This window comes from Vulpes lagopus, chromosome 1 (genome assembly GCF_018345385.1).
Source record: "Vulpes lagopus strain Blue_001 chromosome 1, ASM1834538v1, whole genome shotgun sequence".
Taxonomy (NCBI): Eukaryota; Metazoa; Chordata; class Mammalia; order Carnivora; family Canidae; genus Vulpes; species Vulpes lagopus.
In genome coordinates, this window is record NC_054824.1 from 37,445,284 (window position 1) to 37,470,817 (window position 25,534).

A 25,534-nucleotide genomic window follows, 5' to 3' on the forward strand; every position below is an offset into this window, starting at 1 on the left:
CCCTCTTAGATTCTCTAGATGGTCCATGAGAGAATTCATGGACTGGGAAGAGTTCGATCTGTGAGGAAGAAGCCAGACACTCTTTCTGTACAGTCTTAGATCTTGAAGGAGAGAGGGAAGGCTTGGTTGGGTCTCAGACCATAAGTGTTCACTAGGAGAAGCTCTGTGTGTGTGTGTGTGTGTGTGTGTGTGTGTGTACTTTTTGTTTGTTTGTTGTTAAGGAGAAGCTGTATCTTCGACCTCTGTTCTGCTGTTGAGATGCTCCTTGAATGCCCGGCTGCGGAGCCCTGGCTGCCTGGGGCCGGGAGAGTGTGTCTCAGGGTGTGGCCGCCAGGGGCTTCAGACCCGGAGGCACGGCCCTGGACGGACCCCTGCCCAGGGCAGGGAAGGAGGCTGTGGCAGGAGGGGCCCTGCTTGTCACTCGCATCTATTTCTTTCAAAATAAAGTGCACAGAGTCTACTCCGCTCTAGAGGGAAAAGAAGGTTGCATGGTCCTAGTCCCACAAGGGTTCTGCAGCTACAGGGAGCAAGGGTCGGTAGCAGTTTTAACTTGCAGCTTCCTTAGGGTCTTCTCACAGCAGAACGCTGCCTGAGGAGATGTGAGGAGCAGACTTGGGCGGGGCCGGGAGTGTTGTTTCATTGTCTCTGGGGAACCCTGCTACCCTGCCCCCTTTTTAAGTTTATATTCAATTTAGTTAATATATAGTGTACTAATAGTTTCAGGGGTAGAATTTTGTGATTCATCAGTTGCATATAATACCCTCCTTAATGCCCATCACCCAATTACCCCATCCCCACCCCTCCCTCCCCTCCAGCAGCCCTCAGTTTGTTTCCTAAAGTTAAGAGTCTCTTATTATTTGCCTCCCTCTCATTATCTTATTTTTCCTTCCCTTCCTCTATGTTCATCTGTTTTGTTTTTCAAATTCCACATGTGAATGAAATCACATGGTATTTGTCTTTCTCTGACTATTTCATAATTGGCATAATACCCTCTTGGCATTATACCCTCTAGTTCTTTTTATATTTTAAAAAGATTTTATTTATTTATTCATGAGAGACACAGAGAGAGGCAGAGACATAGGCAGAGGGAGAAGCAAGCTCCCTGTGGGGAACCTGTTGTGGGACTCAATCCCAGGACCCCGGGATCATAACCTGAGCCAAAGGCAGATGCTCAAACACTGAGCCATCCAGGTGCCCCAATACCCTCTAGTTCTTTCCATATCATTGCAAATGGCAGGATTCCATTCTTTTTGATGGCGGAGTAATAGTCCATTATATATTTACATATAATGGAATATAAATATATATTATATATATATAATGGAATATAAATATATACCACATCTTCTTTATTTTTTTATTTTTTTTTTCCACATCTTCTTTATCCATTCATCTGTCAGTGGACATTTGGGCTCTTTCCATAGTTTGGCTACTGTGGACATCGCTGCTATAAACATTGGGTGTATGTGCCCCTTCAAATCACTATACTTTTGTCCTTTGGACAAATACCCAATAGTGCAGTTGCTGGGTCATAAGGTAGTTCTATTTTTAACTTTTTTTTAGGAACTCCATACTGTTCTCCAGAGTGGCTGCACCAGTTTGCATTCCCACCAACAGTGTAAGAGGCTTCCCCTTTCTCCACGTCCTCACCAACATCTGTTGTTTTCTGAGTTGTTAATTTTAGCCATTCTGACTGGTGTGAGATGCTATCTCATTGTGGTTTTGATTTGTATTTCTCTGATGATGAGTGATGTTGAGCATCTTTTCATGTATCTATTAGCCATTTGTATGTCTTCTTTGGAGAAATATCTGTTCATGTCTTCTGTCCATTTCTTGACCGGATTATCTGCTTTTTGGGTATTGAGTTTGATAAGTTCTTTATAGATTTTGTATACTAGCCCTTTATCTGATATATCATTTGTGAATATCCTCTCCCATTCTGAAGGTTTGGATTTTAGTTTTGTTGATTATTTCATTTGCTTTGCAAAAGCTTTTTATCCTGATGAAGTCCCAATGGTCCTTTTTTGCTTTTGTTTCTCTTGCCTCTGAAGACCTGTCTAGCAAGTAGTTACTGCACCTGAGGTCAAAGAGGTTGCTGCCTGTGTTCTCCTTTAGGATTTTGATGGATCCCTGTCTCACATTTAGGTCTTTCATCCATTTTGAATTTATTTTTGTATGTAGTATAAAAAAGTGGTCCAGTTTCATTCTTCTGCATGTAGCTGTCCAGTTTTCCCAACACCATTTGTTTGAGATTGTCTTTTTTCTATTGGATATTCCTTCCTGCTTTGTTGAAGATTAGTTGACCCTAGAGTTGAGGGTCCATTTCTGGGTTCTCTATTCTGTTCCATTGATCTATGTGTCTGTTTTTGTGCCACTATCATATTGTCCTGATGACTACAGCCTTGTAATATAGCTTGAAGTCTGGAATTGTGATACCTTCAGCTTTGATTTTCTTTTTCAACATTCCTTTGGCTATTCAGGTTTTTTCTCATTCCCTACAAATTTTAGACTTGTTTTCCCAGCTCTATGAAAAATGCTGGTGGTATTTTGATAGGGATTGCATTGAATGTGTAGATTTCTTTGGGTAGTATAGACATTTTAGCATTGTTTGTTCTTCCAATCCATGAGCATGGAATGTTTTTCCATATCTTTGTGTCTTCCTCAATTTCTTTCATAAGTGTTCTATAGTTTTCAGAGTACAGATCTTTTGCCTTTTTGGTTAGGTTCATTCTTAGGTATCTTATGGTTTTTGGTGCAATTGTAAATCGAATTGTTGCTTTGATTTCTCTTTCTGCTGCTTCATGGTTACTGTATAGAAATGCAACAGACTTCTGTGCATTGATTTTAAATCCTGTGACTTTGCCGAATTCCTGTATCAGTTCGAGTAATTTTTTGATGGAGTTTTTTAGGTTTTCTACGTAGAATATCATGTCGCCTGTGAAGAATGAAAGTTTGACTTCTTTTTTTCTTATTTGGATGCCTTTTATTTCTTTTTGTTGTCTGATTGCTGAGGCTAAGACTTCCAGTACTATATTGAACAACAGTGGTGAGAGTGGAGATCCCTGTCATGTTCCTGACCTTAGAGGGAAAGCTGTTTTTTCCTTTTAAGGATGATATTAGCTGTCAGTCTTTCGTATATCGCCTTTATGATCTTAAGGTATCTTCCCTCCATTCCTACTTTCTTGAGGGTTTTTATCAAGAAAGGATGCTAGTTTGTCAAATTCCTTTTCTGCATCTATTGAGGATCATTTGGTTCTTTTCCTGTCTTTTATTAATGTGGGGTATCATGTTGATTGATTTGCAGATGTCTAACTACCCTTGTAGCCCAGGAATAAATCCCATTTGGTAATGGTGAATAATCCTTTTAATACACTGTTGGATCCAAATAGCTAGTATCTTATTGAGAGTTTTTGCAGTCATGTTCATCAGGAATATATATAATTCTCTTTTTTTAATGTGGTCTTTGGTTTTGGGATCAAGGTAATGTTTGAATGAGTTAATAACACAATGAGTTTAGAAGTTTTCCTTCTATTTCTATTTTTTGGAATGGTTACAGAATAATAGAAATTAGGGCAGCCCCGGTGGCGCAGCAGTTTGGCGCCTCCTGCAGCCTGGGGTGTGATCCTGGAGACCTGGGATCGAGTCCCACATCGGACTCCCTGCATGGAGCCTGCTTCTCCCTCTGCCTGTGTCTCTGCCTTCTCTCTCTGAATAAATACATAAATCTTTTAAAAAATTATTAAAAAAATAATAGAAATTAATTCATCTTTAAATGTTTGGTAGAATTCCCTGGTAAGCCACCCAGCCCTGGACTCTTGTTTGTTGAGAGACTTTTACTAATTCAATTTCTTTACTGGTTATGGGTCTATTTAGATTTTCTGTTTCTTCCTATTTCAGTTTTGGTATTTTATGTTTCTAGAAATTTATCCATTTCTTCCACGCTGCCTAATTTGTTGGCATATAATTTCTCATAATATTCTAATTGTATTTCTTCAGGGTTGGTTGTGGTTTCTCCTCTTTCATTCATGATTTTATTTGGGTCCTTTCTCTTTTTAGTAAATCTGGCTAGGGTTTTATCAATTTTGTTAATTATTTCAAAGCTCCGGCTCCTAGTTTTGTTGATCTGCCCCACTATGTTGTCTGTTTTGATTTCCATATCATTGATTTCTGCTCTCTTCTTTATGTCTGCTCTCTTCTTTATTATTTCTCTTCTCCTGCTGGATTTAGCTTTATTTGCTATTATTTTTCCAGCTCCTTTAGGTTTAAGGTTAGGTTGTATAATTGAGACTTTTCTTGCTTCTTGAAGAATGCTTATATTGCTATATAATTCCAACTTAGGACCACCTTTGCTGCATCCCAAAGGTTTTGAGATTGTTTTTTAATTTTTATTTATTTATGATAGTCACACAGAGAGAGAGAGAATGGCAGAGACACAGGCAGAGGCAGAAGCAGGCTCCATGCACCGGGAGCCCGACGTGGGACTCGATCCCGGGGGGTCTCCTGGATCGCGCCCTGGGCCAAACGCAGGCGCTAAACCGCTGCGCCACCCAGGGATCCCCCCATTGATGTTTTAGTAGGATGCTCTTTAACCTCTATTTTTGGTTCTTCCAAATTTTCCCTTAAGGTTGGCTTCTAGTTTCATACAATTGTGGTTTGAAAGTATGCATGGCATCTCAATCTTTGTACTGGTTGAAGCCTGATTTGGGACCCACTGTGTGATCCATTCTGGAGAATGTTACATGTGCACTCAAAAAGATTGTGTATTCTGCTACTTTAAAATGAAATGTTCTGATTATGTAAGTTAAGTCTATTCTATCTAGTCCAGTGTGTTGTTCAAAGCCCTTATTTCCTTGTTGATCTTGGGCCTGGATAATCTGTCCATTGCTGTGAGTAGAGTGCTAAAGTCCTGCACTATTATTTTATTACCAATTAGTTTCTTTAAGTTTGTTATTGATTTATGTTTGGTTGCTCCAAAGTTAGGGGCATAAATATTTACAATTGTTATATCTTGTTGGATAGACCCTTTATTATGATATAGTGACCTTTATCTCTTATGCTTAAAATCTAATTTTTCTGATATAAGGATGGCTATTCCAGCTTTCTTTTGATCTCCATTGGAATTATAAATGGATATCCACCCTTTCACTTTCAATCTGGAGGTGTCTTTGGGGCTAAAATGAGTCTCTTGTAAGCAGCCTATTAATGGGTCTTATTTTTAAATCCATTCTGATACCCTGATTGGAGCATTTAGTGCATTTACATTCTGAGTAGCTATTAAAAATATGAAGTTACTACCATTGTATCACCTATAAATTTGCTGTTCCTGTATATTGTCCCTGTTCTAGTCTTTGTTACTTTTGATCCATCTTTCCATCCAAAGGGTCTCTAATATTTCTTGCAGGGCTGGTTTAGTGTCCACAAATTCTAGTTTTTTGTCAGAAACTCATCACTCCTATTCTGAATGACAGCCTTGGCAGATAAAGTATTTTTGGCTGTATATTTTCCCCATTTAACACATTGAATATATCATGGCAGTCCTTTTGGCCTGCCAGGTCTCTGTGGACAAGTCTGCTACCAGCCTAATGTGTCTACCCTTTTAGGTTAAGGACCATTTGTCCTGAGCTGCTTTCAGAATTTTCTCTTTATCTTTGTAATTTGCAAGTTTGGCCCTAATGTCATTGTGTTGACCCATTTTTGTTCATTGAGAGGAATTCTCTCTCCTCTGGACTTGAATGCTTGTTTCCTTCCCTAGATTAGGGCAGTTCTCAGCTATAATTTGTTCAAATAAACCTTCTGTCCCTGTCTCCTGCTCTTCTTCCGTAATCAGGACCTTATTTTGCTTTATTGAACCACTGAGTTCCCTAAGTCTACCTTTGTGATCTGATAGTTTTCTTTTCAAGTTCAATATTTCCCATAACTTTTCCTTTTCTCTTATCACTGCTTCACTCTGCCACTTCATTCGCCCTCATCTTTATAGGCTTCACTTGGCACTGTTTAGTCTTTTATGCTTATTCCAAGCCCAGCTAGTATTTATTATGTAATGAATCTTATTAAGTATAAAGTATATAAGAATTGTTAAGAGCAAAAGAATTGAAAAAACCCTAAAGAATAAAAGTACAAAGATGCTAGATACTATTTTCCTCTAGAGCTGAAGCTTTGCAGTCCTCTATGATCAGTAAACTTGGTGCAAGTGAGTTGTTTGTGCCAGTCTTCTGGAGGGTCTGTTGCACTGGTTCTTAGGTGGACTTGCCCTGGTAGAAATATGCCTCCAGTGCACAGGGAGGCAGGACTTAGTGCAAGCAGCTCCAGATTTCACTAGGTGGTGCTGTTTTGCTCCCTGAAGGCTTTCAGTACTGAGGGTAAACTCCGCAGTATCCCCTCTAGCCTCATCTTCAGTGAGCCCTCAGAGAAGAGCAATCACTCTTGTCTCCCCGGTTTCTCAGATCTCTGTTCACCCTGCCCGCATCTGAGTTTTCTTAGGCGTAGTACTGAGTTTTAAAACTCCAAATTTTAGGGACTCCCACAGTGCAGACCTTGACTTTCTCCTGGGGGGGTGGGGGGTGGCTCACCACGTTTCTGCCTTTTGCTGAACCTGTCCCAGGAAAGTGGTAGCTCAATCACACATTGGTTCCCAGTCTATTGCAACAGAATAGAAAGCCAGAACCTAGATTCACTGCTTTCAGCCAGCTTTCACACTCTTAGGCCTGGTAACAGCACATCACTTGGGCATCACCCTTTCTTATGATCCAGGGCATCCTCAGATCAAGGTGTCTATGCCAAGAAACTATCACACAAATATTAATTACCTGTATAAACACTAAGTGTTAATAGAAGCAAGTATAACGTACAGAAAACTACAAAACCAAAGTAGGAAAATGTGATTTGTCAAAGCTTTCACAGAAATAAAATTACTCCCTAGAACCCAGCAATTGCACTGTTGGGGATTTACCCCAAAGATACAGATGCAGTGAAAGGCTGGGACACCTGCACCCCGATGTTTCTAGCAGCAATGGCCACAATAGCCAAACTGTGGAAGGAGCCTCGGTGTCCATCGAAAGATGAATGGATAAAGATGTGGTTTATGTATACAATGGAATATTACTCAGCAATTAGAAACGACAAATACCCACCATTTGCTTCAACGTGGATGGAACTGGAGGGTATTATGCTGAGTGAAGTAAGTCAATCGGAGAAGGACAAACAGTGTATGTTCTCATTCATTTGGGGAATATGAATAATAGTGAAAGGGAATATAAAGGAAGGGAAAAGAAATGCTGGGAAATATCAGGAAGGGAGACAGAACATAAAGACTCCTAACTCGGGGAAACGAACTAGGGGTGGTGGAAGGGGGGAGGAGGGCGGGTGTTGGAGGGGAATGGGTGACGGGCACTGAGGTGGACACTTGACGGGATGAGCACTGGGTGTTTTTCTGTATGTTGGTAAATTGAACACCAATAAAAATTAATTAAAAAAATAGAAATAGAATTACTTTCTGAGGATTTTAGCCGATAGACTGAAACTTAAAGAGCTATTGCATATTTTCTCATGAAATCCTTTTGTTTCATTTAGGAAGTAAAGTGTAATCCCTTAAGAAAAGTACACCCCAAAAAATACTGTAAACAAAATGAAAGGATTCATTTTCATAAGACAGATCAGCTTATCTTTTTATCATAGAAATAATTTGTTACCAATCTTTTCCACTGCATTGACATCAGAACAGGCTAAACTCTTCAAAGACTGACCTTAATACAGCATTATGGAAGATTTACTTTTTAAATAAGGATAATTAAAAGTGAAATATAATGCTACTTCCCTTAATATCCATGAAAAAAACTTAACTCGTATTTAAACACTTTTGATTTTATTAAAGAAAGTATAAAATGTTAAATTCTACATTTTTAAACACTATTCTTTTACGAATCCATTGTCTCTTCATAGTGCCAGCATTTTCCCAGTATTTCTGGATATTCTAAATAGTGTAGCTCTAAAAAAAATCTTATATCTGAAAAACAGAAAAATGTAAATTGCTGTTCCCAAGCCTTGAAATTTTCAACCGATGAAATTCACATTACAAAAGTATTCTAATCACTAAAATTCAGTTTAATGTTCAGTATACTCATTCTAAATATAACCAACCTCCAGAATTGATCTTGTAAAACTAAAAACCTATACCCATTTAACATCTTCCCATTTCCCCCATTGGCTCCTGAGAACCACCATTCTACTTTCTGTGGACAGCCTACTCTAGGCACCTTAAAGTGAAACTATACAATGTTTGTCCTTGACGAAGGTAGAAGGTATAGTGTCATTAAGGTTTACTCATTGTGCCAAAGGTCAGAATTCCGCTTGACAGGCCAACTTGTTCATCCATTCATTCATGCCTGGATTGCCCTCACATAGAACACATGCAGAGAGTGGCAGGCAGAATAAAAAAAGACTCCCCACCGGGCAGGGAGCCTAATGCCAGGACCCGAGGGTCATGACCCAAGAGGAAGGCAGATGCTTAAAAGCCAGAGCCACATATTCGGCACAGTGGATACACCTTACATTCCCATAGATAAAGGCAGAACAGTTCCAATTTCTCCACCTCCTTGCCAAAACTGTGATGGCAGCTATTCAATAGTAGCTATTCTAAGTTGTGAGGTGATCCTTAGCCCAATGATTAGTGAGGTTGAACATCTTCTCATGTTTGTTGGCCATTTGTATATCGTATTTTGTAGAAATGTATTATTCAAGTCCTTTGTTCAATTTTTAATCAGGTTGCTCTTATTCGGTTTCAGCTCTATATTATAGGTACTAATCCTTTATCTGATATGATTTGCATAGATCTATCCTCAAAGCTAGAGAATTATGCTAAGCAAAGTCAGAAAAAGACAAATACCATGATTTTGCTCATGTGGAGAGTTTCAACAAGCAAAGGGAAAAAAACTCCAGGGCAGCCTGGGTGGCTCTGCAGTTTAGCACCACCTTCAGCCCAGGGTGTGATCCTTGGGTCCTAGGATGGCGTCCCACATCAGGCTCCCTGCATGGATCCTGCTGCTCCCTCTGCCTGTGTTGTGTCTCTGCCCCTGTGTCTCTCATGAATAAGTGATTAAATCTTTAAAAAAAAAAGACTATAGAGAACTGAGTTACCCAAGGGGAGGTGGGTGGGGGCATGGGTAAGTGACAGGGATTAAGGAGGACACTTGTGATGAGCCCAGAGTGATGTATTTTAAATCCCCTAGTCTTTCCTAGCACAAATGTTGCTGCAAGTCTTAGTATGTGCAATTTCTATTTCCATCAACTCCATTATACTCTAAGATTTTTTTTTAAGATTTTTTTTTAAAGATTTTATTTATGAGACAGAGAGGCAGAGACAGAGGGAGAAGCTGGCTCCATGCAGGAAGCCCACGTGGGACTTGATCCCAGGTCTCCAGGACCATATCCCGGGACGAAAGCAGGGGCTCAACCACTGAGCCACCCAGATGTCCCAGATTTCTGTACAACTTAATGGTCAACTCTGGCAATACTTAATCTAAGATTAACTGGAATGTAGGTAACAGAGAATTACCCCTAATTTATTATGTTACTCTTAGTGTATCTATTGGAATTATCTCTAACAGTGTAGTTAATAAGGAAAGCAGTCACTTGAAAGCATTTAAATCTTACCTTTGAATAGGCTGGCACTTTTCAACAAGGAGACTAATAAAACTTCTTGGGTTTTCCTTGGGGTTTCCCCAACTTTCTTTCCGTTTCTTTTCTTAGTCTATGTGCCTCATACCTCTCGGCCATTGCCACAAGTTCCTCTGGGACGCTCTGAAATAAAACGTGTTACTGGGAATGAGGTTTCAGAGTAACAACTTTCATTCATGCACCAGTTAATGCATGATAAGCATACTGGGAAGCAACTGAAGGTTTACATGAGCAGGGAGTGGTGTAGCATCAGGGAAGCTTAGGGTCAGTCTGGTTTTCTAGCTTGAAGATAGGTTGAGTTTAACATGCAAGGAGACATTTTCCATTGTTGGAAAAATGTCATGTCATGACTGGAAGGATTCTGTGACTGAAATGAAATTTAGAAGTCATATAAGATAGGGTTCTTAAAAGAGTAGTTGTATAATCTCACCTGATGTGCTCTTTCCAGAATATTGATTAACTCGCCAGCAACTCTCCAGTCATTTCTGGTGAGGAGTGTAATAGATATCCCTGTCTTTCTATAAAAGAGGTGGGGGGGGGGTGACTCATGTTACTTGAATTTATACTCATGATTCAGTTAGCAAAACAATAAAAGTAATATCAAAACCTCAACTTTCACAAGCCAAAATGTGCATTATGCATTAAGTTAGCATCACTCAAACAGCAACTTGGAATCTCAACCTGAAGCTATTTAAACAGCATGTTTGTGGAGGATTTGACAGTTGTGCTTTCGTGGGGAAGAGCCTCTTACTCAAGGACAATAATAGAGTAACCACTCTATTCAATGAGATAGAGAGTTCAATGTGACACTAGAAAACAAAACAGTAAGAAAGCTGCAGCTAATCAGAGGGGTCTGGTTGAATCCAGGCCAACTAAACAGGGGTAAAGTAGCAAAGCCGGTGTCACAGACGATTTACAGGCAAGATAAAAAAAGTATTTTCTAGCTAAGAATACTCTGAAGGGACCCCTGATAGTTGGCTTCTTTCATAGGTAGACTACTAACCCTGCTCTTCCAGTACGCCCCACTCTGTGTACATATTCTTCGATGTTCCGGGGGAAATCGTAATTATAGACATGTGTGATATCGTGGACGTCGAGACCTCTTGATGCCAAATCGGTGGCTATCAATATTCTTACTTTACCTAAAGAACAAAACCAAAATGAATATACATTCTAACATAAACCAACCCAAGATATAGCAGAAATGTATACTTTTCTCCCCAAATTTAATGGATTAAAACACTTAAGCATTAATGGCGAAGGGGTATTTATAGTCTCTTAACTTGCTGGCGAGGGACGGCTGAGTGGCTCAGCAGTTAAGCTTCCGCCTTTGGCTCATGGCATGATCTTGTTCCCACATGGGGCTCCCCACAAGGAGCCTGCTTCTCCCTCTTTGCCTGTGTCTCTGCCTGTCTCATTAATAAAATCCATTTAAAAACCATAAACAATCCCTGAATCATCTGAACCACAAAGATATATGCCTTTCATGTAAATTAGTGTAAATAACCCCACTACAAACTTCATATCCAATTCTAAATATTTGATCTTTGAGTGCTCACTTCAGCAGCAAACATCTTTGAGTTTCGATAGTGCTAAAGATCTGATGATTAGAGCTCTAGCAAGTAGTTTTGGGATCTGCAAGATGAGGATAGATCTTTCAAGTGGGTTCCATGACCAAACCCAGGAATTGTACCCTTAAGCTGCAAATACTAATTGTATAAATGTACCTGTTTTAAAGTTTTCTAATGCTCTCTCTCGATCATATTGCTCTCGATTGCCATGAAGAGATTCTACTGATATATGTCGCAGAATCAGGTCACTTGATAAATGGTCAGCACTGAAGCAAAAGATCAAGTCAGTGATCTCTACTTCAAATACCACTATCATTTCACTAGTTTTACTTCCATTAGCAAAAGACTGAAATAACATTATGTAAGACATGCATATCCCATTTGAGATTAGCATGAAAACAGAGCTAATGCTAAGCAAATTTGATGATTTAAGAATGTAAAAAAAATACCTACATGGCTTTTCGGCTGACAAACACTATGACTTTGTCCTGAGAAGACAAGCTTTCCAGAAAACGTTGGATATGAGAGCGTTTCTCCTCCTCCGTGGTGACAATTATATTCTGTTTTACAGTACTTACAGCCTAAAGAGTAAAGATCGCAGTATATCAAAATTGACACGCGAGCCTTCTACATTGGTTCAGAACACATGTATTTCTATCACTGGTTAAGTTTTAATAAATTACTAACAGGAAAGAGAAAGGTCCTGTCAAAATGATCTACTCAAGGATTTGTACACCTAAGGCTTTTGCTTCTTATTAACCCAAGTTGAGTTGGAAACGAATGCTTGGCAGTGTTGAAAGCAATTGGTTACTATTGTTGTAAAAGAACCATGGAGTAAAGCCAAATTGTCATGACTTTGGGTACAGTCCTTACAAAGGAAGATGATTAGCTTAGGACAAAAGAGTTCTTATTTAGACAAATTATCATTGATATAATTTAACCCAGATAATATAGGTTTTACTAGCATTTAAGTGAATATAAAGAATGACCTAGCTAGCCTCACTTTCTATGAAATCTAATGAAATCAACTTAGGCAATGACCTATCACTGTTACTGGTAAGTAAAATGTCTTTTCACTAATGAATTGAAAGGCCAATCTCGATTTAAGTGAAAAGCCAGGTAGCTTTATAATGGAGGGGATACGTAATAGAGACCTTTATAATTACCAACATCTGAACCCAATCATAACCTCACCAAGAGAACAGACTTACATGCACCAATGTTGACCTAGTTTATAACCTGATTAAGAAAATAGGAACAAGGACTAGATACTTATAGTATTAAAGGATCATTAAAATTTTAGATGTCACATAACAGTATAGGAATGTTAAGATTACCCTCAGATGTATATTGAAGTACTTATGAGTAAAATGATGTATCTAGGGTCTTCTCTAATTAGGGAGTGAGTAGACATGCTAAAACACAAGGTACATTTTCATATTAAAAAAAAAACAAGCTTACAACTAAATCCAAAGTGCCAACATATACAATCATTGGTGCTTTCAAATATGACTGTGCAAGTCGACGGACAGCATATGGCCAGGTTGCACTGGAAATAAAATATGTCAAGGTTATTATAAATCCATTAAGTTTCTCAAAGAATACTATGAATTAGATTACCCATGAAAGACAAAGTTATTTTTGAATAAGGGAGATTTCACAGAAAATACTTCAAAGAATTGCTCAAGTCTAGTGAAGCTACTAGATGAAACCTTTAAGTTTAACAAATAGGTTTATAAACCAAAGGTTTAAGAGATCTATACCTTAAATTCTAATCTGAATTCTAATCTAAAATGAATCATTGGCATTGGAAAAAAAAGCCTAGTAGTTTTGTCACCATTGTCAGGCAAAAAACCAAGTGCTTAGGTAAATAAAGGCATGGAAGGACATATAAATTCAAATGTTTCTTCATCTACATATTACGAAAATCACCTTTTGTACTTGTACTGTAATAACAGTGGAAAGATAGTGAAACAAACCAATGTCTGTAACTTAAAGAAATCTAATAGTTATTGTTACACTGTTACACTGAGCTACTATACTAAGTGATAACATGCCTTTCACCTAAGGATCTCAAATACTTTCAAGGCTCAAATCCTCTGGGGAAATCAGCAAAAATTGAGTCCAGTCCACTGATTTCTAATTTGCAGTGCAGCAATTAGGCATATACCTACCTTGTCATAATGGTTTGCCTATCTGGGCGCACATCTAACAAAATCTTCATTATCTGGGGTTCAAATCCCATATCTAGCATCTTGTCAGCTTCATCTAATACCTGCATTAAGAATGATAGTGGCCACATTAGATAAGGATGTTCTGGCTGAACATAATACTATGATACAGTAATTCTCTCATTTCCCCTATTAAGCTACTATTTTGGTTTCTTCAATACTAAATAAGATCCAGAGTTTTAATAGATTGGTTTGACTTTTTAAGTTGGCTATTTCTAGATCTAATGAAAAAAAATGTAAATGTCTGAAATATCCACATGGAGGAGTGCCTGGGTGGCTCATTTGGTTAAGTTTTACTCTTGGCTCAGGTCAAGATCTTGGGGTCATGGAATCAAGCCCCATGAGGGGTTCTGTGCTCAGTGCCAGAGTCTGCTTGTTCTTCTCCCTCTGCCCCCACACCCTGCTTATATGGGTTCTCTAAAATGTTTAAATAAAATCCATAGATTGTCTTTTCTACTTGTCTATATTTTCCAACTTTTAAACATTAAAATAGAATTCTTAAAACGCTTATTTTAACACACTAGAGGGAATGGAAATTCCTAGGATTTGAAACCATTATAAAATGGCCATTCTAAAATACTTATTTTAATAGTTCAGTTCTGGGGTGCCCTGCTGGCTCAGTCGGTAGAGCCTATGATTTGATTTTAGGATTGTAAGTTTTAACACCACATTGGATACAGAGATTACTTAATAAAATCATAAGAATTCAGTAAGAGTTCAGTTCTTCCTCTTAGTTTCCCAAACCCTTACCAAGTAGGTTACACTTTTGAGGTTGACGAAGTTATTCATTTGTAGATCATTCAGCCTCCCAGGAGTTGCAATAATAATATCTACTCCTTTTTTCAGGTCTTGTATTTGTCCATTTCTATCTCCACCACCATATATACACACACTTAAAAAAAATGAGGTTCAGGTAAGGAATGTTCCATCACAGTGTAAAATCCCAATCAACCGAAACATTTGGGGTATAAAAGGTATGTAAATCAGAAAGAGTATCAAATACCCTCTGGGTAGTGTTTGCCCCATTCTGATACCAAGCCACACCCATCACTCCCACTACCCCATGGTGATGTGTCCTAAAGAGCAATGTTTGCATCGCTGTTACTTGACTTCACAGCCCTGGCTACCATTGATTTGAACTGGGGTAATGCTTGACCCATGCTAAGCCATTCAGATTATCTCAATGTGTGAAAAATAATGGGGATGTATAAAACTATGAATTATTAAAGTGCTGACACAAGAGCGAAAGGATGACTTTACCTTTTAAGGCCTTTATACGAATACTTAGAACATTCAGCTTCTACCTGAAGCGCTAATTCCCTCGTGGGTGTGAGGACTAACATGCCGGGGCCGTTCCTTTTTTCTCTAATTCTTTGGAGAGAAAATAGTTATTAAAGTACTTGTCTCAGACACATAGTACGTTCAGTGGTTTCAGAATTTGTAAGAACAGATGCTAAAAGTCACATGTACCACCAAAGGTGGAAAAATACTGAACGGCACACCCAAGGGCCCAAATACCAGCCTTTTCATTTAACATCGTTAGTGCTTTCCTTTGTCAAGATTCTCACACAACTGTAATGGACACAATTGAAAATTTTCCAGTATTTCACTTTTATGACTTTCACTATTAAGACTACCCATTACTTCCTAAAAATGTTTTGACAATTTCTACTCTCACCAGCATGGTGCAGGTGCAATTCCCAGAGGCTAGGCATTACTCTTTGACCAATGCAACACAAAGAAACTTGCATTTTTAGTATCTACATCTATAAACCCCTATAAAAAACACAGCTGTAGGGATCCCTGGGTGGCGCAGTGGTTTGGCGCTTGACTTTGGCCCAGGGCGCGATCCTGGAGACCCGGGATCGAATCCCACGTCAGGCTCCCGGTGCATGGAGCCTGCTTCTCCCTCTGCCTATGTCTCTGCCTTTCTCTCTGTCTCTCTGTGACTATCATAAATAAATAAAAATTAAAAAAAAAATTAAAAAAAAACACAGCTGTAGAAATTCTTACACAGGCTGTAAGTCAAGATGGATGAATCCTGGCATTAAATAAGACAACGTCTTCCCCGTTCCGGTTTGAGCTACTCCAATGAGATCTATTCCTTGTAGAACTATTGGCCATGCCTGTGACTAAAAAATAAAGATTTGTTAAATTAAAAGTGCATTTAAATAAAGTGCATTTTAGTCAAGTGCCCCTCCTCTTCCAAGCCCAACTTTTTTTTTTTAAGATTTTATGACAGAAAGCAAGCACAAGCTGGGGGTGCAGCAGGAGAGGGAGAAGCAGAGTCCCTGCTGAGCAGGGAGCCCACCTCAGGGTTTGCTCTGAGGACCCTGAGATCATGACCTGAGCTGAAGGCAGACACAATGGACTGAGCCACACAGGGCCCCCTAACCCCAAACTTCTTTTAAGACCATTCTAGGCACTGGTGGTACAGGAGGGTACCAGGAGACTGTTCATAAGGGATATTTACTCTCTGGTGATTTAACTTCTAATAATCAGATAGTTTGTGGGAGGGCATCAGTAAAATCCTGGAATTAAAGCATACCTGGATCGGCGTTGGTTTTTGAAACCCTGCCCTTTTAAAGTTCTCCATAACTTCTGGATAATATTGAAAAGCATCCTCAAATTTACAAGTAGGATTGGGTATACGGCGCTTTTCGCCTTCTTTTAGGTCATCGCACATTATATTATTATTTTCTTTCCTTTAAGGAAAAACACAAATATTAGCATCTTTGGTCACCTTTATTCCCCACACAAGAAATTTTTTTTACTGAAGAGTTTTTGTTCGAGTTAAGAGAGAGATAGCAATAGCAAGAGCTTGAGTGGGTAGGTGAGAGAAGCAGGCTTCCCACTGAGAAGTGAGACCACCTCATGGCTCAATTCCAAGACCCTGGTATCATTACTTGAGCTGAAGGGGCATATTTAACTGACCAAGGCGTCCAGACCAAAAATTTTTGCCAGCATTATTTCATCATATCTAGAAATTCAACTGCAACTGGAACCGTAAAGCTACAGTAAAATGTAGCTAAATAGAAGTGAGCCCATCTTTTTCTTATCAGATCAGTTAATAGAAAGGAAAAAAATTAGATTGTATGAATGGGCCACTGAAATTTCATGGAAAGTTGAATAGAGCCTGAAATCACACTTCAGGATTCAACTCAGACTTGGCCTACACAAAACTCTACAATGTTCCACATATTTTCTTAATTTATCCTCAAAGATTCTGTCAAATAGGATTAATTCTCATGACAGTTGATCATTAGTTACTTGTCCAAGTCTGAGTACTACCCCAACCCTAGAATAACTGTTCTTTCTGCTATACCATATTTAGTTTTATACTTTGATAGAAACAAATATTGCTCCTAGGACCTTTAATTCAAGATATTAAGCATTAAAGAATAAGAAATGCATCAAACCAACTTATGATTTTCAACAGTTGTAGAAATAATTCTCTAAAACTGCTGTCCAATACAGGCACTAACCACAAGTCTCTTAAACTTTAAATCGAAACTCAGTTCCTTAATCATAACTAGCCATATATTAAGCATTCAATAGCTAGTAACTAACACAAATGTAGCCCTTTTTCATCTTTGCAGAAGGTTTCATTGATACTGATGCCCTAAAATACATCATATAGGATGCAACCATGTTCAAGTGAATACCAGAGGTAGTCTTCAAATGCAATCACTTCAAATGTTTGCCTGAGTAACTATATAAATAAAAATACCTACCTCCATGAGTCTACTTGCTCTTGTGACATTGAACTTGTTGTTTCTGATTGCCTATAAAAGTTTTTCTTAATTGGAGGTAAGTCTGAGACAAAGATGAAAATTAAAATTGATAAATTAGAATTTCCAGTTCACTGAAACTTATTCTATGTAAAGTAAATCAAACTAAAATATTAAACTCATCTTAGTATTAGTTTGCCAGTCAGGCTTATGCTATGCTCTAAGATCTCCTATTTTGCTTTGCCTTTTTTTACCCAAGAAATCCTTAAATAATTTTAATATAAAAGTATGGAAGACCCAATTGATGGGTCTTCTATCCAACCCATTTCTGTTTAGGAATAGACTATTTCTTATTCCCCTTTCTGAGACTTTATTCTTAGATACCCAATATGCTTCCTCCAAAATTTAATACTTTTTCTGGTCCCCCTATCCCGAAACTTTCCGCCACAAATACTGCCAAGGTGGTATTGGTAACATGTATATAGACCTACCACTGAATTTATCAATGTTAATACTTGTCACTGTTGGTGCATTAGATTTTAAACTTTAAACTTTTAAATTTGCTGTATTGCTGCCTCACTTGATAGCCAAAATCAGTCCCTGAATTTACCCCAAAATTTAGTGAATGACATGAAACATTACACTCCATATAATTCCAGGTAAGACTCATTTAAAATTAAAGCAACGGAAAAACCCCAATCTCTCCAACTATGTTTCCTGTTAAATGGCTTTCCTTTTTTATATGGTCTGTCAGCCAGGTCACTCCAGGTTCAATTTTTGCTCAACCAGTCAATTTTAAACTACTTATGGTTAGCATGTTCATTGCCTTCATTTTCCCCTTGGGCCCAATTTTCTATTTTATTAACTTTTTGCTGTGAGTTACCTCAAATAAGACAAAATGTTAAATCTTATTCCCCACTAATAGTATAGATTACAGCAGACAACGTAGAAACAAATCTTGCCCTAGAGACTAACTGGCTCTTAATATTTCACTATCATTTTCATTCCATTACTAAAATAAGACATTTTAGGATTAAAAAAAAAAAACCTCAAGAGGTAAAAAAAAACACAAAACACCTCAAGAGGTACATCAACACTATAAGTAAACAGTAGGATATAGCACTAACCTTCCCACTTTTTTCTCCCCCATTTCAAAGCATCTTCTCGAATTTGATCCCAATCAATCACTGGCTGATTCTCTGTAACATTACTATCTGTCCTTACATCTCTTCCAACAGAAGGTTGGAATTCAACAATATCTGTTAAAATATTTTTACCAAATTAGTTTGAATTTTACTAATTGTACAAATTCCCCCAAACCACTTTACTATTTTGCGTTTAAAAACCAAGAGTGTAAAAAAAAAAAAAAGAGTAAAAAAAAATTAAAAATAAAAAATAAACAACAAAAAAAAATAAAATAAATTTAAAAAAAATCAAAGAGTAATGCTTAAAACATAAAATGTGGGTTTTAGTGCTACAGTGCTATAATGCTAGTCATGGTCTGGCAGTTATCAGATTCATGAAATGGAAAATAAATTTATTGAAGGAAAATAGTATGAGAGCCTAGGTTTGCTAACAAATCACATACCAATCTTTAGAATAATCCTATGATGCAGATGTCACCCCAGGTTAACACATATTTTATTTTACTCTATTTTTATTTACTGATTCATGACATAGGCAGAAGCAGTCCCTTTGGGGAGCCAGATGCAGGATTCATCCTACCCTGGGATCAGGACCTGAACCAAAGGCAGCCACTAAACCACCTAGCTGCCCCAGGCTTCCCCAGATGAAGAGCTTTAAAGGCTTCCTAGAGTTCCTGTGCCAAGAAACACCAAGAGGCTGCCATCTGAACCAAAGATGTTGTTCTTCCACATTGTCTCTGGAAATGGCTCAATAATGGTTCTCTAGTCTAAGCAGAACCAAGATTTATTTAAAATTAAATCTGATTTTTAAGTGAACTCTATGCCCAATATGAGGCTTGAACTCATGACCCCAAAAATCAAGAATCACATACTCTGAGGAAACGAGATGCCCTGAAGATTTTTAAATATCAAATAATTGTGCAGTTTTCAAAATCAGTCACATTGTAGGGGAGAGATACTAGAATCAAAAGGGCAGGACTAACCCTTCTACCAGTAATAGTGTATTATTATAATTTTTTTTCACTTATCTGTGAAAGTGAAACTGCTAGGCTTAACCACAGAAATAGAGTATTTTAATTTCAGGGAAACAATATTCTGAGATTTCAAAGACAGTAACAGACAAGAAATCTTGTCAGAAAAGTAATTATAATGCCTTACCACGCTGAATGCAATTGTAAAAATTTTACAAAGCTCTAGTAGGCAGAAATTACTTACCAATTCTGGATTTCAAATTGTAATTTTCTTGTTTTTTAACAAGATTTTCTATCGCTGTTTTGGCCTTTGCTTGCATCACCTTATTCCCAAAAATTCTGACCTCTGCTTCCGGATAAGCTTTTATTATCTAGATGCAGGAGAAAAAATGAGACTGAAGTCCTCTTACCATGCCCTACTCCAAAAAAAACCACTCAACTACAAACAGTATTAAAATTTAAAGTATAGTATTGCTTCCAATCAGTATTATGTTCTAATTTTTGAAGGCATTCTACATTTAACAAATTTATCCTGAGATTTACCTCCTGGTTGGATGAAAAGGAGCTGGACAATCTAAATTTAAAAAGTACTGTGACCACTAGGGAATAAATTCAGCAACTACTTATTACAAAATTAAGGCATTCACCTGACATCTTAACTATTAAACGGTAATTTGGCAAATATTACATAACTGCAGGCATTAATCTATGTGCTTTATAAATAGCTGATTGAACTGTCAGGCTGCCTATGTAAACTTAACTTGAGGGAATGCTATACTTATACCACATCTATGGTAGTGGAAGCCATACTACAAGGCTAACATGACATTTGGAGCATAGGATATACAAATCACATCTTTAAATGTACATAATCTCAGATGCCCTCACTGATTAAAAAAAAAAATACACACCGCTGAACCAAATGCTATCCTTAGGCTGGTGATTCAAAGCTTGCCATTTGCACTGTTTATAGACACAACTCTAGGAATTCTTAAATGAGGCTGAAACAGATGCTGGGAAACTGAAAAAGAGACCTACATAGAATGGGGATGCGGGAGGTCTTAGATCTTCTAAACTAAGCTAGGAGAATGTGACTGGTGGCCAGCTGGAGACGTGAAGAGGGATTTCAGGGAGGGAGTGAAGATAAAGGAGGCTGGAAGTCAAGAGTCAGATCAAGTGAATCATGCTAAGTCTAGACTTAAGAGTCTGAGATATGAATAGTTTTTATACAGGAAAAACAATGTGTTTTAGAAGATTGCCCTGGTCATAATAGAGAATGGTTAGAAGGGGGCAGGGGTGGGGGAGACCATAAGCAGGAGGGACAGAGAGAATCTGGCAAGTGATGTGATTCCCCTTGAGAAATACAGAAGTAGGAAGAACTCAGTGATGCACTGGTTGCAGGATAAGGAGAAGTAATGAGACTTCCAGCTTGGGAACTGGGTGAATGATGTTGCTGTGGAACACAGCAGGGCAAGGTTTGAGGGGTGGGAGCCAGGAAGCACATAATGAGTATTCCCCAAAGATCTCATTTGTCAGGGAGATTATCTCTAAAGATTTTTACCTTCAGGAGTCACAAAACCTAGACCTAGAATGGACCATAGTATGACCATTCCTGGAGTACAGCAGTCTAAAGAGCTTTGGCAACTTATCTAAATTACCACAGTATGTTAATAACAGAATTAGAGTTATAAATGAATAATGCTTTGAGGAATTAAGAACCCAGACCACTTACCTGTATTTTCGTGTTTGTTGTACTTTGGAGGTCTTTTATTTTGGACCCGCCACGACCTGTTTTTTTTTTTAAAAAAATTTAAGTTGTAATAAAAACCACAACTGGGTATCACTTCATACATCTTAGAATGGCCATCAAAAATACAAGACAGGAGTGCCTCAGATCATGATCCCAGGGAGCTGGGATGGAGCCCAGCAACTGGCCCCCTATTCTGTGTATGTGCTGCCAAAGCGAGCACATAGCCCCCTATTCTGAAGGGAGTCTACTTCTCCCTCTGCCTGCCCCCTACTCATGCTCTCGCTCTGCTCACAAATATTAAAGGAAAAAAAAACCAGTGTTGAGAATGTGAAGAAAAGGAAGCCTTGTGCACTGTTGGTGGGAATGTATATTGGTACAGGTATTGAGTTTCCCCCAAGAGACTAAAAATAACTACCATATATGCCCAGCAACTCTGCTTATGGATATATACCTAAAGGAAAATCAATATCGCAGAGATATCTATACTCCTGTGTTCATTACATCATTTTTCACAAAAGTCATAAAGTGGCAACAGTTTGCCTATTAGATAACTGGATGAAGAAACATGCTCAACATGCTAGAAATCTCAGCCTTAAAAACGAAATCCTATCATTTGCAACATGAACCTTGATGTTATGCTAAATGAAATACCAATCACAAAAAGCAAAGTGCATGACCATATAATCAAACACAGAAACAAAGTAGAATGGCATTTGCCAGATGAGGAAACGGGGAATTAGTTGTTCAATGGGTATTTGTCAACCAAATCGTAGACATTTTAGAGATCTCATACAACATTGTTCTTATAGTTAACAGTACTATATAGCACACTGCGCTTATAAACTTACATTTCTTTTTAATACAGTAAGAAAAATTACGGTTCCAGAACCAACATTAAGTGGGTGTTCTCAGGTGTTCAGTAAGTGTTGAGAGGGTGTTTTAGTGTGAGCCTAGGGGCTTTCATTTATAGAGCAACACTCTTCAGATCTTTGAGCCTGAGCCTCTTTGAGGGAACAATAACTACCTGGTCGAGCAAACCAGTCATGTTCTATTGAGTAGCAGCCTAAAAAATGTGGTCATTGTTCTTCAAAAACAGGCTTAAAAAGGGTAAAACAAAAATATTAGTTCCCATACCTAACAGGCAAAATATTGGAATTTACCTTCAGTCTTAACAAAAATATTAGTTCCCATACCTAACAGGCAAAATATTGGAATTTACCCTCAGTCTTAATGGCCACAAATGGGGTAATCATCCTATCTTTTCTAAGTGTTTTTCATCGTTTCTAAGTGTTTTTCAAAAATGAATTGTAAGACGTCCTAAGATCCCGGTTTTTTTTTTATTTTTCATTTATTTATGATAGTCACAGAGAGAGAGAGAGAGAGAGAGGCAGAGACACAGGCAGAGGGAGAAGCAGGCTCCATGCACCGGGAGCCCGACGTGGGATTCGATCCCAGGTCTCCAGGATCGCGCCCTGGGCCAAAGGCAGGCGCTAAACCGCTGCGCCACCCAGGGATCCCCCGGTTTTTTTTTTTGTTAAAGATTTATTTATTCATGATAGAGAGTGAGAGGCAGAGACACAGGAGGAGAGAGAAGCAGGCTCCATGCCGGGAACCCGACGTGGGACTCGATCCCGGGACTCCAGGATCGCGCCCTGGGCCAAAGGCAGGCCCCAAACCGCTGAGCCCCAGGGATCCCCAAGATCCCGTTTTTCTACAGATAAAGCATATTCAAGAGAAACTACCTGCAAGAGCCAATGCTCTGAGTAACCCTATAATATCCTACACCTTCTTTAATGGCTCTAAAACGGCGCTCAAAGATTGTACTCAGCATTGCTTTGTTGCTCATTTTGGGGTAAGCCAAGGAAAGGGCTGACCTTTCGTCCCAAAGATTTCATAAATGTATGACCTTGCTCTGCCAAAAACATCGTCCCCACGAAATATCAAAAGATCCATTGAACGACATGGTTGTAGCATCACGAGCTATCATAAACGCCGCCGGGAACGAGCTGAATCCCCTAGGTGGCAGCTGATTGGAGGCGAGGGCAGCGGGGCGGGGAATGCCCTCCGCGGTCCCCCGCGGCCGCACCCACCCCCGCCCCCGCCCCCGCCCCCGCCCCCGCCGGCACACTGGTCCTCCTTTCGCTCACCGATCACAGCGCCGACCCACACGTTCTTCAACCCAAAGCAGAGCGGCGGTTCCCGGGAGCCGGCGACCACAGGCTGCTGGAGGCCGGAGTTCTTCCAGACGCCGCCCCTGCCGCCCCTACTGGCCTCCCTACTTCTTCGATTCGGGTCCTCCGCCGGCCTCCTCTCTGGAGCCCGGGACACTGCCGAGCTTCGCCGAGAAGCAACGACCCATGAGGAGGCGTTGGCGCCTGCTTCTTGTCTCGACATGGTTCCGTAAGGAAGATCCGGCGTGTCCGACGTCGCTCCGCTCCGGGCCTGCACCACTCCACCGTGCCGTCGGACCTCTCTACGAGGGCATCCACGCAGCCGCTACTTAAGGAGCCCGCTCGAGGCTCGCCCCGCCCCTCCCCGTCCTGCCGCACATCCATTGGTCGACAAGATGTTCTGGGCGGGACCTTTACGGTTGGGCCAATCCACTCTCTTAATCGTGTGAGCGCTCCTTGAACTAGTCAAGGCGCTGGCTTTAAGCTCCTTTTTAGGCGTGGGACACCCTCGGGCTGTTTTTATGTCTTGCCCTACTGAAATCCCACCCCAAACACCCACCATCTCAGGGACTCGGAAACATCAATCCCTTTCACAACCTGATCCAGTACTACATTAAAAAATTTTGAAACATAACGTTGACAAAACAGCATCTATTATTGTTATAAGAGCAGCACTATGATATATTTAAACCTATATTCATTTTTTAAATATTGGTTTTGGTCCACAAAATATAATGACCCACAGTTTTAAAATCCCTGGGCTGAAAAATGCTACTTCAACGCTTCACACAACACTTGACCTGAATACTTGCTGTGGTGTTAGAGATAACAAAATAAATATAATAAATGTTTGAAGCACTCCCATTGTTGCACAGTAGCTGTGGCTGGACATATTTCAGTGATGCAAGCCAGCTAGGAGTGCCCCTGCTTTAAGATCTCTGAATTGCCTAAACAAACCCGGTTCATTCACCATCAAACAAGGTAGTTATTTATTACATTAGGATCTGTTGTCCCTGAGGAGGAAAGAAAGAAAAGAAACAAAGAAAAGAAACTGACTAAACCTGGTCCATACAGGTTGACTGGGATCAACTCATATGGGATTAATCGTAACTCTTTAATGTAATCTTCTCTGGAGAAATAGGATTACAGTGCTATTACAGCAGTCAGGAACTAGATTTTCAATCCAATCTAGGCTAGACTAGTCTAATCTAATGCTAATATTCTGTTTGAGGATTTTTTTCTGATGAGAAAGATCTAGTTTTCTTGCAATGTCTTTGGTTTTGGTATTGGGTTAATGAGGAAATTTTGTTTATCTTCTATTTTCTGGAAGAGATTGTAGAAAATTGGTATGATTTCTTCTTAAAATGTTTTGTGCAAATCACTAGTGAATAAATCTGGGCCTGGTCCTTTCTGTTTTGTAAAATTAAGTGATTTAATTTCTTAATTTTTTTTCCTATTCAGTTTATTTCTTCTTGTGAGTTTTGGCAGATTGTGTCTTTCAAGGAATTGATTCATTTCATCTATCAAATTTATGGACATAGAGTTGTTCATAGTACGCTTTCCTTATCTCTTTAAAGTCCATGGGATATGTAGTGAAGTCCCCTTTTACATTTTTTTTTTAACCTTTATTTATTTATGATAGTCACAGAGAGATAGAGAGAGAGGCAGAGACACAGGCAGAGGGAGAAGCAGGCTCCATGCACCGGGAGCCCGACGTGGGATTCGATCCCGGGTCTCCAGGATCGCGCCCTGGGCCAAAGGCAGGCGCTAAACCGCTGAGCCACCCGGGGATCCCTACATTTTTGATATTAGTAATTTGTGTCTTGTTTCTTTTTTTCTATGTTGGCCTGGCTAGAAGTTTCTGATTAGATTGCTCTTTTCAAAGAACCAGCTTTTAGGTTGATCCATTTTCTCTATTGATTTCCTGCTTTCATTTTCATTGATATTTACTCTAATTTTTATTATTTCTTTTCTTCTGCTTACTTTGTAATTTGCTCTTCTTTTTTTAGTTTCCTAAGATGTAAACTTAGATGTTTGATTTTACATTTTTCTTCTTCTCTAATATATGCATTCAAGGCTATAAATTTCCCTCTAAGGTCTCTGAACCTGTGGCTTGTCTTTTCATTCTCATAACAGTGTCTTTCATAGAGCAGAAGTTTAAAATTTTAAGTATAGTTCTATTTTCTTTGTTTGTTGGGGGGTTTTTTGTTTTAAATTTTTTTGTTTCGTTTTTTATTTTTGAGTAATTTCTACATGCGTTGTGGGACTTGAACTTATAACCCTCAGATCAAG

At 39.0% G+C, this 25,534-nt stretch overlaps 1 protein-coding gene across 1 annotated transcript; it reads right to left on the reverse strand.

Annotated features, from left to right (window-relative positions):
* Positions 1-7,930: 7,930 nt before the first annotated feature.
* DDX43 (DEAD-box helicase 43) lies at positions 7,931-23,465 on the reverse strand. Its single transcript, XM_041764248.1, has 17 exons — positions 23,219-23,465; positions 21,054-21,109; positions 19,566-19,692; positions 18,333-18,464; positions 17,209-17,290; positions 16,023-16,179; positions 15,488-15,606; positions 14,735-14,845; positions 14,225-14,366; positions 13,418-13,518; positions 12,705-12,792; positions 11,697-11,824; positions 11,400-11,509; positions 10,676-10,814; positions 10,103-10,190; positions 9,649-9,795; positions 7,931-8,002 (listed from the first exon to the last, which is right to left on the reverse strand). The coding sequence occupies exons 1-16, from the start codon at positions 23,463-23,465 to the stop codon at positions 9,682-9,684; spliced, it is 1,941 nt and encodes a 646-aa protein (XP_041620182.1). The 3' UTR covers positions 7,931-8,002; positions 9,649-9,681.
* Positions 23,466-25,534: the final 2,069 nt, after the last annotated feature.